The following is a 17,500-nucleotide window of genomic DNA, read 5'->3' on the forward strand; positions in this document are numbered from 1 at the left end:
TATTATTATTATTATTATTATTATTATTATTATTAGTTAAGCTTATTATTATTATTATTATTATTATTATTATTATTATTAGTTAAGCTACAACCCTATTTGGAAATGCAGGATGTTATAACTCCAGAGGTTCCAACCGCGAACAAATAGTCCAGAAAAGAAAAGAAATGAGGAAATAAATAAACTACAAGGGAAGTAATAAACAATTAGAATAAAATATTTTAAAAGGAGTAACAACATTAAAATAGATAATTCATATATATGAACAATAAAGAACTCAAAACAAAAAGCAGAGGACGAGAAATAAGATAGAAAAGTGTACCTCAAGCAAGGTAGCTGTACCCCAAGACAATTGAGGACTATGGTATATACATCAATTAAAAGTTACATTTTTAATACTATAAATGTCATCTCTTCATCTCAGTGTTCAAAGAAATAGAATTCTTTATATAACGTTAACTTTGACTAGTCAGTTGTCATAACTATCCTTTCATTACGATATTCATGAAATCAGAAAACCTGTATATATGAACACTTCAATAAGTGGAATAATTGTTCAGGTTAGAGTTCTCTTGCTTGAGGGTACACTCGGGCACACTATTCTCTTCCTCTTATTTTGTTGAAGTATTTATAGTCTTTAGAGGAAATATTTAATTTAATGTTTCTGTTTTTAAAATATTAAATTTTTCCTTGTTTCCTTTCCTTACTTGGCTATTTTCCCTGTTGGGACCCCTGGGCTTACAGCATCTTGCTTTTCCAACTAGGGTTGTAGCTTAGCAATTAATAATTATAATAATAATAATAATAATAATAATAATAATAATAATAATAATTAATAATAATAATAATAATAAACTGGTTGATTTGGTGAAGTATTAATTGGTATGAAACGTCTAGTTTATACCAGTGAACCATTTCAATATTTTCAGTGTTTTGAAACTTGTGGTATTCGCCAAGTCATACCTGAAATCATATCGGAAAAAAAAGGTTACCTAAAATAACTTTTGAGGAAAATGTCACATAAAATCAAGTTGGATGAAAAGGACTCCTAAAATCAAGTTGGAGGAAAAGTTCACCTAAAATCACTTTGGAGGAAAAGGACACCTAAAATCAAGTTGGATGAAAAGGACATCTAAAATCAAGTCTGAGGAAAAGGTCACCTAAAATCAAATTGGAGGAAAAGGTTACCTAAAATCACTTTGGAGGAAAAGGACATCTAAAATCAAGTTGGAAGAAAATGACACTTAAAATCAAGTTAGAGGAAAAGGACACCTATAATCAAGTTGGAGGAAAAGGACACCTGAAATCAAGTTAGAGGGAAAAGATATGTAAATCATATTTGAAAAAAGGACACCTGAAATCAAGTTAGAGGGAAAAGATATGTAAATCATATTTGAAAAAAGGACACCTGAAATCTAGTTGGAGGAAAAGGACACCTAAATCAAGTTGGAAGAAAAGTACACCTAAAATCAAGTTGTAGGAAAAGGTCATCTAAAATCCGGTTGGAGGAAACGTCCCCTAATATCAAGTTTGAGATAAAGCTCTCCTAAAATCGAGTTAGAGAATAAGATTACTTAAAATCAAGTTAGAGAAAAAGATCACCTAAAATCAAGTAGGAGGAAAAGGTCACATAAAATCAAGTTGGATGAAAAGGACACTTAAAATCAAGTTAGAGGAAAATGACACCTAAAATCAAGTTGGAGGAAAAGTTCACCTAAAATCAAGTTGGAGGAAAGGACACCTAAAATCAAGTTAGAGGAAAATGACACCTAAAATCAAGTTGGAGGAAAAGTTCACTTAAAATCAAGTTGGAGGAAAGGACACCTAAAATCAAGTTAGAGGAAAATGACACCTGAAATCAAGTTGGAGGAAAAGTTCACCTAAAATCAAGTTGGAGGAAAGGACACCTAAAATCAAGTTAGAGGGAAAAGATACGTAAATCATATTGGAAAAAAGGACACCTGAAATCTAGTTGGAGGGAAAGGTCACCTAAAATCAAGTTTGAAGAAAAGGTCACCTAAAATCAGTTTCGAGGAAACGTCCCCAAAAATCCGTTTCGAGGAAACGTCCCCAAAAATCCGTTTCGAGGAAACGTCCCCAAAAATCAAGTTGGAGGAAAGGATACCTAAAATCAAGTTAGAGGGAAGATATACGTAAATCATGTCGGAAAAAAGGACACCTGAAATCTAGTTGGAGGAAAATGACACTTAAAATCAAGTTAGAGGAAAAGGACACCTAAAATCAAGTTGGAGGAAAGGACACCTAAAATCAAGTTGGAGGAAAGGACACCTAAAATCAAGTTAAAGGGAAAAGATACGTAAATCATATGGGAAAAAAGGACACCTGAAATCTAGTTGGAGGAAAAGGTCACCTAAAATCAAGGTAGAGGAAAAGGACACCTAAAATCAAGTTGAAGGAAAAGGTCACCTAAAATCCGGTTCGAGGAAACGTCCTCTAAAATCAAGTTGGAGATAAAGGTCTCCTAAAATCGAGTTAGAGAAAAAGGACGCCTAAAATCAAGTTGGAGAAAAAGATCACCTAAAATCAAGTTAGAGATAAAGGTCACCTAAAATCAAGTTGGAGGAAAAGGACACCAAAAAATCAAGAGAAAAGACCGAATGGGTTACACGTGAATCACATAGTTTACAACGAACAGAATATGATTTATAAACCAGTGTAAACGGAGATCATCCCGGAGAACTGACGAAGCTTCGAGTAACTCATAAAACTTTTATTTTGGCATCATAATTACATTACTACGAAAACGATTCTCTTGCCTACATCAATCCGAATTAAGTTGGACAGATTTTCCTTTTGTTCTGAAAGTGGAAAGAAGTAATGGCGCTGTCTTGCATATTTTTGATAAATCGCTTGAAATATATCTGTCCTTTTTATGACCGCTAGTATGTTCAGATTCTTATGACTTGAGGGTCATTTAATTCTCAATTTCACATGAATTCGCGGTATCTTTATTTCGCTGATGTGAGTCATCTTTTCTGTCCGTGAAATCACGATGGAAATAATTTCTTCATTAAGGTTACGTTCTCTAATGTTTATTATGGTCATAGAGTTTTACTAAATAAACTTTTTATGTCTCCTTAGTTTTCCTCGCCTATATTTACACAGTTCCTTGTGTAAGTGCATGTGAATAGGTATATATTTATATAAAGATACAATTATGGGAAATATTCTGCGGCACATTTTTTTCGACGGCATTTGTTCAATCAATGAAGTTGAGTAATTATGGTTATGTTCTGTGTATTCATAGTAGACCACTGAGAAATTTTAGCTGACGTCAGCACTTTTTATTTACGAAGTTCTCCCCCAAATCCTTGAATTATATACCTTAACTTGGTGAAAGGGTTTGTGTATTGCCATGATCAGCAAAGCTGTACTAGTCAAGGCCACCCATGGGTTGGTTTGGTGTGGGCGATCAGAGAAAAATCTCCCACCATCACTAATCTGCAGTGGCTAGCGTGGCCATACTCCAGACATGATTAAGGATATGTCTGAGGCCTTTGTTCTACTGTGGACCAGAAACTGCTGTATATGTTGCTGTTGTCGTCGTTGTTATTGTCTATATGTATGTATGTATGTATGTATATATATATATATACACACACACATATATATATATATATTGTATATATACATACATACACACACACACGTGTGTGTATGTGTGTGTGTAAGGAGTGAAGCTCCAAGCTCCTGACTTTTTAATACATTAATACATACATATTATACATACAGACAGACAGAGAGACACACACACACACTCATATATATATATATATACACGTATACATACACACATTATATGATACGTGCAAATGCGGTAAATTTGCGCAATCATGCCTTAGTGCAGTACTTGGCCCCCCCCCCCCCCCCCAGCAGTGGCTGAATCAACGACCATAATAAATCTCAAGATTCTTGATTCAACAAATGCATCCAGCATTTGAAAGCAGTTGTATATAGTGAGCTTCTCCCTCCCTCTCCCTCTCCCCCTCCCTCTCTCTCTCCCCTCTCCCCAGGTCTTGCATTAATGCACTATCTCCCCCAGTTGTTATCTTCGCTCATCCTCTCATCAGAATTCCTGGAAATGAGATTCTGTTTTGCTTTATTTGATGCGACAATTGATGATTATTTATGCTTTTATCATAATTGTATATTTTCATTTATTTTTCTACGTCTTTGTTTATGTTTTTTTTTTTTCAGTCGATGATTTTTTTATGCTCTTATCATAATTGTTTGTTATTTTAATATATTTTTGGATGTTTGTTTATTTGGTTTTTTAGTTTCGTAGTAGGTTGGCCAAGGCACCAGACACCCGTTGGGATGCTACCTCTTGAGAGTTATTGGGTCCTTTGACTGGCCAGACAGTACTACATTGGATCTCTCTCTCTCTCTCTCCCTACGTTTTCTTTTTCCTTCACATATTTAACATTCGTTAAGATGCTTCAGATTACCTTTTGATTATCTCTTATTTACATTTTTTAAACAATTCTCTCTCTCTCTCTCTCTCTCTCTCTCTCTCTCTCTCTCTCTCTCTGGGAATAGGAATCAAGGAATGTACTCTCTCCCCTTCATGCGATAGCATATCCAATTAAGGGACTTCAAGGGAACCGTCCCTTACTTCACTTGAAGCACACCCCTTCCCTCCCTCATTCCCTCCTCCCTCCTCCCTCCTTTATCCCCCTCTTGATTTCTCGGAATGTCATCTTTCCTCTTGGCTGGAGAGTAAACCTACAGCCACTGTGGTATACTATGTGTGGTGAAGCTTTGACCTATAGTGAAGATAATTCATTTTGCTATTCCTCCAACGGGGGGGGGGGGGTTGCGTTGTCTCTCCCTCCTCCTCCTCCTCCTCCTCCTTCTCCTCCTCCTCCTCTTATTATCTTACTTTATTGCCGCTCATAAAATTTCATCTACGTGATCAAGAAATTATTTCATTGCTTCTGTTTTTTTTTTTTTTTATTTGCTGTTCTCATTGTTTTAGTCATTTCTGTTTTCCATAACTTCTATCTCCATCATTTATATTAAACTAAGCTCTCCTGATGGCATGATATTCTCTCTCTCTCTCTCTCTCTCTCTCTCTCTCTCTCTCTCTCTCTCTCTCTCTCTCTCTCTCTCTCTCTCTCTCTCTTGTATTTGCCTCGCATCACCATTCAGTCCTACACTTTCTTCAAATATTCTTTCAATTTTCTCTTATTGGCGTTTTTTAAACAATTCTCTCTCTCTCTCTCTCTCTCTCTCTCTCTCTCTCTCTCTCTCTCTCTCTCTCTCTCTCTCTCTTGTATTTGCCTCGCATCACCATTCAGTCCTACACTTTCATCAAATATTCTTTCAATTTTCTCTTATTGGCGTTTTTTAAACAATTCTCTCTCTCTCTCTCTCTCTCTCTCTCTCTCTCTCTCTCTCTCTCTCTCTCTCTCTCTCTCTCTCTCTCTCTCTCTCTCTCTCTTGTATTTGCCTCGCATCACCATTCAGTCCTACACTTTCATCAAATATTCTTTCAATTTTCTCTTATTGGCGTTTTTTAAACAATTCTCTCTCTCTCTCTCTCTCTCTCTCTCTCTCTCTCTCTCTCTCTCTCTCTCTCTCTCTCTCTCTCTCTCTCTTGTATTTGCCTCGCATCACCATTCAGTCCTACACTTTCATCAAATATTCTTTCAATTTTCTCTTATTGGCGTTTTTTAAACAATCTCTCTCTCTCTCTCTCTCTCTCTCTCTCTCTCTCTCTCTCTCTCTCTCTCTCTCTCTCTCTCCAGGCGTTCTCTTTTATCTTCTCATTTGCTATTCGTTACCATTCTTCAGATAATTTTCTTATTAATATTGAAATTATTACTGTTATTTATATGTTAATGGCTGATATATCATCTGCTGCCTATTACAATGTAAGATGTATGATATTTTATTATACTCTATAGATCTAGAACACTTTCATGCTTTTTTTTATTATTAAATATTCCTTTCATATAATACTAATTCAGTTTTGGCAAGTTAAAGCTGAAATTTTATCGGTTTTTACTATAAAGGATATTAATATTTTACAATAATGAAGCAATATGGATATGTATAGGGTCTTGCATAATGTAAAATTGCGGTAATGTACAGATGGACGCGGGAGTTCTTGGTACACCTCACTCTGAAAAAGTGTACCCTGTGTAGGACTAGATATCGGAGGTGGTGGGCGGAGCAAAACACAAGGGCTTTCCCTGTAGTAAGGGTGTGTTTGGGTGCTTTCTTCATAGCGAGGTGTACCAGGTATTCCAGTGTCCTACTGTAACTCTACACTATTTTTCGGATTAGGAAATTAGTTTAACTATATTAAATTTTTTTTAATGAGGCGCATTTCCACCGACTTGCAATGGTGCGCTTTTAGCTCGGAAAGGTTTCCTAACCGCTGGGAAAAATTTCCTGCTATATGATTGGTTAGAATTATTTTGTCCAACCAATCAGCGAATAGGAAACATTTCCCAGCTAAAAGGGCACTCCTGCGAGTCAGTGCAAATGCGCCTCATTAAAAAAAATTACTATAGTATTCCTCCAATTATTATTTGTCTAGGACTTTTCTATTCATAAAATTATTTATCCCACACATATAATTATCAGAAATATTATTTCTGAACACGTGATGTCTCTTATATACTTGAAATATAATTAATACGATGCAATTTTCAGGTTATTTGATTTTCGCTGTATTTTTTTAATGGCAAGGTCAGACTAGGAACAACAATGGCACGAAGTTGATGTCTTTCATACTTAAAATTTTGCTTTACATAATATTTAAGGTTTCAGTTTGTTATGTTGGAACTACAAAAATGGTTATGTGAAAGATTACAATAATTTTAAGCCTTCAATTTCGTATGTTGAAACTACAAAAATTATGTAAAAAATTACAATAATATTTAATCCTCAAATTTCGTATGTAGAAACTAGAAAATATCTGTCAACAATCACAATAATATTTAATCTTCCAATTTTGTATGTTGGAAATAAAAAAATTATGTAAAAAATTACAATAATATTTAAGCCTCCAATTTCATATATTAAAACTACAAAAATTATGTCAAAAATTACAAAAATTAAGCCTTCAATTTCGTATGTTAGAACTACATAAATTATGTAAAAAAATTACATTAATTAAGCCTCAGTTTATTTGGAACTACAGATATTATATTAAAGATTGTAAATAAAATTTGAGCGTACAATTTCATATGTTGGAACAACAAAAATTATGTAAAAAATTAAAATAATTAAGCTGGTAACTTTGTATGTTGGAACTACAAAAATTATGTAAAAATTACATTAATTAAGCTTGCATTTTCATATGTTGGAACTACAAAAATTATGTAAAAAATTACAATAAGCTTCCAATTTCGTATGTTGGAACAACAAAAATTATGTAAAAAATCACAATAATTAAGCTTCCAATTTCGTATGTTGGAACTATAAAAATTATGTAAAAAATTACAATAATTAATCTTGCAATTTTGTATGTTGGAACTACCATATAATTTTGTGTAGACAGAGACTCATTCCACAGTTAGTGAAGAGCATCCCCTTAAATTCACACTTATTCCTTTTGTCTTGCTCTTGTTTCCTTTTGATCAGGCTTGCCAGGTTTTCCAAACGAGAAAAGGCCAACTTTTGATTAACTGCAGCTTTAAAAGGCCAACCTAATAGTAGAAAAAGGCCGAAAATATAGTATTTAAGGCTAAACAATTTATAAAAGGCCAAATATAGGTATCTAGCACGAAAAAAGGCTAAAATTTGAGTTATATAGCCCGAAAAATGCCAACCTGGCAGCCCTGGTTTGATGATCTGTCATCCTACGCTTGGCACTAATTGGTTAGCAGTTTTGTGTCGTCCCTCTATTTTTAACTTACGCCCTTTTGTTCCTTGTTTAGAGAAATAAGTGAAATGGTCTATGTCATTATATTGGATGAGGATTTCGAGGAATCATAACATGCATGATATATATATATATATATATATATATATATATATATATATATATATATATATATATATATACAGTATATATATATATATATATATATATATATATATATATATATGTGGATTGCATATGTGTGTATGTATCATGTATCCATTTGTTGTACACTATATATATATATATATATATATATATATATATATATATATATATATATATATATATATATACGTATATATATATATACACGTATATATATATATATATATATATATATATATATATATATATATATATCTCATTTTAAAATGACAACAGATTTTTGGGGCACATTAAATTATTTGAATTTTGATAAAGAATGACTATAATACTCTCTCTCTCTCTCTCTCTCTCTCTCTCTCTCTCTCTCTCTCTCTTGTGTTCGCGGGAGACGTAGATATGAAACCTGGGGGGGGGGGGGGGGGGGGGCCCACGGCCTAATCCCCTGCCACTATTTCTTATTCTGTTGCCTCATCTTTAAGTGGAAGGTTTTGACAAAGCACAAAGGTCCGTGAACTCAGGAAGTGCAAAACTCTAGTGCAGGTCTAAATCTGTTTTCACTCCCCTCTTCGTTTTGCAATTGCAAACAGAGTAGCGTTGTTGATCTGTTTTAATATTTTTTTATTTTTTACCCTTATGCTTAGGCAGAACATTGGTATATCAGCGTCTATGTCAAAGTGGGTAATTTGATGTTATTACGGTTATTAAATGCCCCATTTTAGATAGTGTTATCTTTTACCTGTTTTTTTTCTAATTTCATCATCATCATCATAATCATCATCATCATCATTTCCTCCTACGCCCATTGACGCAAAGGCCCTCTGTTAGATTTCACCGATCGTCTCTTATCTTGAGCTTTTAATTCAATACTTCTCCAATCATCATCTTCCACTTCACACTTCATACTCCCCAGCCATGTAGACCCGGGTCTTCTAAATCTTCTAGTGTCTTGTGGAGCCCAGTTGAAAGTTTGGTGAACTAATCTCTTTTAGGGAGTGCGAAGAGCATGCCCAAACCATCTCCATCTACTCCTCACCATGATCTCATATATTTATACTTAGGCTGAACATTGGTATAGTAGGGTCTATGTCAAAATGGATAATTTGTAGTTATTTCTGTTATAAAATGGCCCATTTTAAACATTTTCATCATTTACCCGTTTATTTTCTCTAACTTCATCACCATCATCATCATCGCCTCCTACGCCTATTGATTCAAAGGGGCTCGGTTATATTTCGCCAGTCTTCTCTATCTTGAGCTTTTAATTCAATACTTCTCCATTCATCATCTAATTCGCGCTTCATATTAATAATATTATTAAAACTTTTAATGTACTAGAAGACTTGTCTCTATGTCGCAAAACCAGTTTAAACGTTTAAAGGCCGCTCATGAATGGCAGAGGCAAGGGACAGTGACATTGCCCCAGCAATCAGCCCTAGAGACTGACCATATATTATATGATCAGAGCCCAACCCCCTCTCCACCCAAGCTAGGACCAGGGAGGGCCAGGCAATGGCTGTTGATGACTCAGCAGATAGACTTTAAGTTCCCCCAAACCCCCAACCATAGCTCACAAGGATGGTAAGGTTGCAGACACCAATGGCACTAACTCGAACCCCCCGACTAGCAAACACCAGGCAGAGACGTTACCAATCAGGCCACAACAATAAACTTCCGTTGATAAGCAGCAGGTCATATATTCACTATAGCTACACTGTGGTGTATGGATACACGATTACCTAGATATTCAATTTCCTTGGAGAAACTTGGCTCTATTTGGGGAACTCGCTTTCCAAGGTATTCAATTTCCTTAAAGAAATATATCTTTGCCAACCTTAATGTCAACAACAATATTGAGGCGACTCAATAGGGTGCCAGAATGTAATATATATGTTACGTTTTTCTTAAACACTAACAAAAACACAGATTTTTACGTATGTATACACAGAAACACATACACACACACACACACACACATATATATATATATATATATATATATGTGTGTGTGTGTGTGTATGTGTGTATGTGTATATATACATATATTTATATATATATATATATATATATATATATATATATGTGTGTGTGTGTGTGTGTGTGTGTGTGTGTGTGTGTGTATGTGTGTTTGTGTGAGTGTGTGTGCGTGTATGTATATGTATATATACATATTTATATATATGTGTGTATATAGATGTATATATATGTATATATACATATATTATTATTATTATTATTATTATTACTATCCAAGCTACAACCCTAGTTGGAAAAGCAAGATGCTATAAGCCCAGGGGCTCCAACAGGGAAAAATAGCCCAGTGAGGAAAGGAAATAAGGAAATAAATAAATGAAGAGAACAAATTAACAATAAATCATTCTAAAAACAGTAACAACGTCAAAACAGACATGTCATATATAAACTATTAACAGCATCAAAAACAAATATGTCATAAATAAACTATAAAAAGACTCATGTCCGCCTGGTCAACAAAAAAGCATTTGCTCCAACTTTGAACTTTTGAAGTTCTACTGATTCAACCACCCGATTAGGAAGATCATTCCACAACTTGGTAACAGCTGGAATAAAACTTCTAGAGTACTGCGTAGTATTGAGTCTCGTGATGGAGAAGGCCTGGCTATTAGAATTAACTGCCTGCCTAGTATTACGAACAGGATAGAATTGTCCAGGGAGATCTGAATGTAAAGGATGGTCAGAGTTATGAAAAATCTTATGCAACATGCATAATGAACTAATTGAACGACGGTGCCAGAGATTAATATCTAGATCAGGAATAAGAAATTTAATAGACCGTAAGTTTCTGTCCAACAAATTAAGATGAGAATCAGCAGCTGAAGACCAAACAGGAGAACAATACTCAAAACAAGGTAGAATGAAAGAATTAAAACACTTCTTCAGAATAGATTGATCACCGAAAATCTTGAAAGACTTTCTCAATAAGCCTATTTTTTGTGCAATTGAAGAAGACAGAGACCTTATATGTTTCTCAAAAGTAAATTTACTGTCGAGAATCACACCTAAAATTTTGAAAGAGTCATACATATTTAAAGAAACATTATCAATACTGAGATCCGGATGTTGAGGAGCCACCGTCCTTGACCTACTTACAATCATACTTTGAGTTTTGTTAGGATTCAACTTCATACCCCATAATTTGCACCATGCACTAATTCTAGCTAAATCTCTATTAAGGGATTCACCAACCCTAGATCTACATTCAGGGGATGGAATTGACGCAAAGAGAGTAGCATCATCTGCATATGCAACAAGCTTGTTTTCTAGGCCAAACCACATGTCATGTGTATATAGTATGAAAAGTAATGGGCCAAGAACACTACCCTGTGGAACACCGGATATCACATTCCTATAATCACTATGGTGCCCATCAACAACAACTCTTTAAGATCTATTACTTAAAAAATCAATAATAATGCTAAGAAACAACCCACCCACTCCCAACTGTTTCAGTTTGAAAACAAGGGCCTCATGATTAACACGGTCAAAGGCAGCACTAAAATCAAGGCCAATCATACGAACTTCCCGACCACAATCAAGGGATTTTTGTACAGCATTGGATATTGTAAGAAGGGCATCACATGCTCCAAGGCCTTTACGAAAACCAAATTGCAAACTAGGGAGTAGATGATTACCTTCAGCAAACCTATTAAGACGTTTTGCCAGAAGACGTTCAAAAACTTTAGATAATATGGGAGTTATGGAAATTGGGCGGTAATCAGTGGGACTTGAGCTACCACAAACACATTTACATAAAGGAGTAACATTACCAATTCTCCAACTAGTGCTAAAAGCTCCTCTTCTTGCTAACTTGCGCAAAATAACAGATAACTTTGGAGCTAAGAAATCTGTTGTCTTTATAAAAAACAAAGGAAAAATACCATTTGGGTCTACACCTCCATAAGCATCAAGGTCCATCAACAGAGCTTTAATCTCACGAGATCGAAAAGCTAAACTAGTTAGTTTAGCCTCAGGAAAACAGGAATGAGGAAGTTCAAGTTTTTCATTACTCTGTTTACTGTCAAAAACATTAGCCAAAATGGTTGCCTTTTCCTTTGGACAGTGAGTGACTGAGCCATCTGGTTTAAGTAAAGGGGGAACTGTTGCATCTACACCAAAGAGTGCAGATTTAAGGGTAGACCACCATTTATGTTCCTGAGTTGTACCAGAAAGTGTTTCTTTTATGGTTAAATTGTACTCCTTTTCAGTTGAGGCATAAACTCTTTGAGCAAAAGCTCGAAGCTGAGTATAGTTGTTCCAGGTCAAATCTGATCTGTTCCCCTTCCAAAGTTGATAGGCCTCCTGTTTCTCCAAATAAGCACGTCTACAATCATCATTGAACCACGGTTTGTCCTTCACTCGGTACCTTAGCACACGAGAAGGGATACGCCTATCAATTATGTTGACTAGATTCTCATTCAAAGGGACAACAGGATCTACACTATTATATAATTGTGACCAATTCAGGCACAAAAGATCATGTAAAATCCCATTCCAGTCTGCTTGGGATTTCATATAAATTTTACAAGAATATGATATATCAGGGACAGGCTGCTCAGTCTTCACTAATAATGAAATCAAGGCATGATCAGATGTCCCGACTGGAGAACCAACCTTACTAGTTATAACGCCAGGGGAGTCAGTGTATACGAGGTCCAAGCAATTACCAGACCTGTGAGTAGCTTCATTTATGATTTGCTCACAGCCTGATATTAATATATATGTGTGTGTATATAGATGTATATATATGTATATATATATACTCAATATATATGTATATATATACTGTATATATATATATATATATATATATATATATATGTATACACACATATACATACAGTATCCTTTGCTGAGTGGGGACACCTTAACGTGATGAAAGGGTTTGCGTATCACCATGATCATCAAAGCTGTACTAGTCAGGACCACCCATAATAGGTTGCTCTACTGTTAGCAATCAGACGAAAAATCTCCCACCATCACCAATCCGCCGTGACTAGCGTGGTGATAAACACTGGCCAAAACCCCAGACATGAATAAGGGACATGTCTGAGGCATATATCCTGTAGTGTTGTTTGCGTATGTAATTACTCGCATATAACAGTATTATCTGTATGCTTCCTTCTTCACCTGGTGGTTTTGAGGAGATTAAAGGACAGGCATTTGCTTTTGGGCGTCAAGGAAGCCAGGGAGCCGGGGGGTGGGGGGGGGGGGGGGGGCTGATACCCTTGTAACGGGGTTACCCGGGTGGTAAACCTTGGATTGCCCTAGTCTCGCTTTAAGTGAATCAATTTGATTTCAAAGGACGCTTCTCCATTCAGCACTTACTACTCCAGAGAGAGAGAGAGAGAGAGAGAGAGAGAGAGAGAGAGAGAGAGAGAGAGATAATTTTTCTTTGGTGAATTTTTTTCAAGTTAATGAATGAGACAATTTAAAATCTTTTAAAAAAGGAGAGAGAGAGAGAGAGAGAGAGAGAGGAGAGAGAGAGAGAGAGATAAATTTTCTTTTGTGAATTTCTTAAGTTAATGAATGAGACTATTTTGTATTTTTAATAAAAAGGAGAGAGAGAGAGAGAGAGAGAGAGAGAGAGAGGAGAGAGAGAGAGAGAGAGAGGAGGATAGTGATTTTGTTTGATTATCATTTCTATAATATTTTATTTTGCATTATTTTAATGTTATAGGATATTTTGTGTCATTCTTCCAGACGTATGACTGCTTGGTCTCTCCCTTAACCTGGGGTATGGGGGATGGGGGAGAGGGAGTAGTCATACCCTAGTGAGAGGCGGGTACCCCGAGATATACACTACCTAAAGTGTCTCCCGAAAAAATGTCGAAACTGCCTGGTTGTAGTTAAGAGAGGAGGAGGGGGGGGGGGGAGGGTTAATATGTGTGTGCTTATGTATGTGAGTATTTAGGAGTCTAATTATGACGGGTCGCGTACATTAGTAATGATATTTATGATGATGATGATAGTGAACTTTTTATTTCCGGCAATTATATTATAACACAGTGATCATCTTCTCTTATTATTATTATTATTATTATTATTATTATTATTATTATTTATTATTCAGCTTTCGTTCTCTCCTATGTCATATTATCAAATATTCCTTTATTTTCCTTTATTCTTGTTCCGTTACTCAATTAGATCAACCTTGTTTTTTGCTGATCCAGATTCTCTCTCTCTCTCTCTCTCTCTCTCTCTCTCTCTTCTCTCTCTCTCTCTCCGAAGCATACCTGTCGTGCATTTATTCATTAGATTTAATGCTTCACCACTATTTCTCTAATTATATATGCTTGCTCGTTAACCCAGCAAACTATTCTCTCTCTCTCTCTCTCTCTCTCTCTCTCTCTCTCTCTCTCTCTTTACGCATTTATATATGATTTCCCTTTTCCATTTAAAGATATACTGTCCCCTCTCTCTCTCTCTCTCTCCTCTCTCTCTCTCTTTAAGCATTTATATATGATTTCCCTTTTCCATTTAAAGATATTACTGTCCTCTCTCTCTCTCTCTCTCTCTCTCTCTCTCTCTCTCTCTCTCTTTTTAACCATTTTATGCGATCTCCCCTTTTCCATTTAAAGATATACTGCCCATATCTTAGCCCACCACGTTCTCTCTCTCTCACTCTCTCTCTCTCTCTCTCTCTCTCTCTCTCCTGTTGACACGCTTCTTCCATTTCTCCTAATCTGGCCAATCGCAAATGGTACCTGTCCCTAACAGCAGACTTGGGACGAAGTTGTCGAATAGCACCAAACTTCGAAGTTACCCATTAGAAGATGACAGTTTAGATCATTTAACTTCCCGTTTTCTTCGATATATCACTTGCTTCCCGTGTTCTTCGATATATTATTTACTACCCGTTTTCTTCATCGTTTTTTTAAAGGTTTTTCTGCGAACGGATAATGTTCTAGCTTGTGTATGCGGTAGTTAGAAAAGTATTGAAAGGGATGTAATGAGGTAAGAAGATTCTGTAAATAAGGATATAAATGATTATACGAGTGGTATAGCCCCTAGAAATGATTTTGTCAGATAGGCGCTTACCTCATTATTTACGCTTCAAGGAAATTGGAGGCTGAAGGGGTTATAAAATACTCATAAGGATTTATTGTCGAGGTGTCCCGTTGTATGTACTGTGTGTGTGTATATATATATATATATATATATATATATATATATATATATATATATATATATATAGCATACTATACAAATCACATATACAACAAAAAGAAAAAAAAATCTGTTTGGAGCATAAAAAACCCAACTGGTGTACTAATTCACCTTACACCCAGATTTTACACCAGATTTTACACCAAGATTTTTACACCAGATTTTACACCATTCACTTTAAACCCAGATTTTACACCATTCACTTTACACCCAGATTTTACACCAGAATTTACACCATTCACTTTACACCCAGATTTTACACCAGACTTTACACCATTCACCTTACACCCAGATTTTACACCAGAATTTACCCCATTCACTTTACACCCAGATTTTACACCAGAATTTACACCATTCACTTTACACCCAAGTTTTACACCAGAATTTACACCATTCACTTTACACCCAGATTTTACACCATTCACTTTACACCCAGATTTTACACCAGAATTTACACCATTCACTTTACACCCAGATTTTACACCAGAATTTACACCATTCACTTTTACACCCAGATTTTACACCAGAATTTACACCATTGACTTTACACCCAGATTTTACACCAGAATTTACACCATTCACTTTACACCCAAATTTTACACCATTCACTTTACACTTAGCTTTTACAACAGAATTTACACCATTCACTTTACACCCAGATTTTACACCAGAATTATTCACTTTACACCCAGATTTTACACCATTCACTTTACACCAGATTTTACACCATTCACTTTACACCCAGATTTCACACCATTCACTTTACACCCAGATTTCACACCAGATTGTACACCATTCACTATACACCCAGATTTTCCACCATTCACTTTACACCCAGATTTTACACCAGATTTTACACCATTCACTTTACACCCAGATTTTACACCAGATTTTACACCATTCACTTTACACCCAGATTTTACACCATTCACTTTACACCCAGATTTTACACCATTCACTTTACACCCAGATTTTACACTATTCACTTAACAACCATATTTTACACCATTCACTTTACAACAAGATTTTACACCATTCACTTTACACCCAGATTTCACACCAGAATTTACAACATTCAATTTACACCCAGTTTTTACACCAGAATTTACTCCATTCAATTTACACCCAGTTTTTACACCAGAATTTACTCCATTCAATTTACACCCAGATTTTATACCATTCACTTAATAACCATATTTTACACCATTCACTTTACACCCAGATTTTACACCAGAATTTACAACATTCAATTTACACCCAGTTTTTACACCAGAATTTACTCCATTTAATTTACACCCAGATTTTACACCATTCACTTTACAACCAGATTTTACACCATTCACTTTACACCCAGATTCTACACCATTCACTTTACACCCAGATTTTACACCATTCACTTAACAACCATATTTTACACCATTCACTTTACAACATGATTTTACAACAGAATTTACAACATTCAATTTACACCCAGATTTTACACCATTCACTTTACAACCATATTTTACACCATTCACTTTACAACCAGATTTCACACCATTCACTTAACAACCATATTGTACACCATTCACTTTACACCCAGATTTTACACCATTCACTTAACAACCATATTGTACACCATTCACTTTACACCCAGATTTTACACCAGATTGTACACCATTCACTTTAAACCCAGATTTCACACCAGAATTTACAACATTCAATTTACACCCAGATTTTACACCAGGGTTTACTCCATTCAATTTACAACCAGATTTTACACCATTCACTTTACACCCAGATTTTACTACAAAATTTACACCCTTCACTTTACACCCAGATTTTACACTATTCACATTACACCTAGATTTTACACCGAAATTTACACCATTCACTTTACACCCAGATTTTACACCATTCAATTTACACCCAGATTTTACACCATTCACTTTTCAACCAGATTTTACACCATTCACTTTACAACCAGATTTCACACCATTCAATTTACAACAAGATTTTACACCATTCACTTTACAACCAAATTTTACACCATTGACTTTACACCTAGATTTTACACCAGAATTTACACCATTCAATTTACACCCAGATTTTACACCATTCAATTTACACCCAGATTTTACACCATTCAATTTACACCCAGATTTTACACCATTCAATTTACACCCAGATTTTACACCAGATTTTATACCATTCACCTTACACCCAGATTTCACACCAGATTTGGGTCGAAATGCAGCAAAAGAAACTTTGAATCGATAAAAGTTGCAAAGGAAGAAGAAAATGGACTTGAAA

General features: G+C 35.3%; 1 protein-coding gene across 1 annotated transcript; it reads left to right on the top strand.

Moving 5' to 3' along the window:
- Window positions 1–14,990: 14,990 nt before the first annotated feature.
- Window positions 14,991–17,467, top strand: LOC137658026 (coagulation factor V-like). The gene is made up of 3 exons (XM_068392741.1): window positions 14,991–14,995; window positions 15,331–15,995; window positions 16,845–17,467. The coding sequence occupies exons 1-3, from the start codon at window positions 14,991–14,993 to the stop codon at window positions 17,465–17,467; spliced, it is 1,293 nt and encodes a 430-aa protein (XP_068248842.1).
- The last annotated feature ends 33 nt before the right edge of the window (window positions 17,468–17,500 follow it).

The sequence above is a fragment of the Palaemon carinicauda genome, chromosome 18, assembly GCF_036898095.1.
Source record: "Palaemon carinicauda isolate YSFRI2023 chromosome 18, ASM3689809v2, whole genome shotgun sequence".
In the NCBI taxonomy this organism is placed as follows: Eukaryota; Metazoa; Arthropoda; class Malacostraca; order Decapoda; family Palaemonidae; genus Palaemon; species Palaemon carinicauda.

Excerpts from the sequence above, each read along its gene's own strand:
- LOC137658026 (XM_068392741.1), top strand. Across the intron at positions 15,996-16,844 it reads CCCAGATTTCACACCAGATT|ATTTTACACCAGATTGTACA; the intron begins GTACACCATTCA and ends CTTTACACCCAG.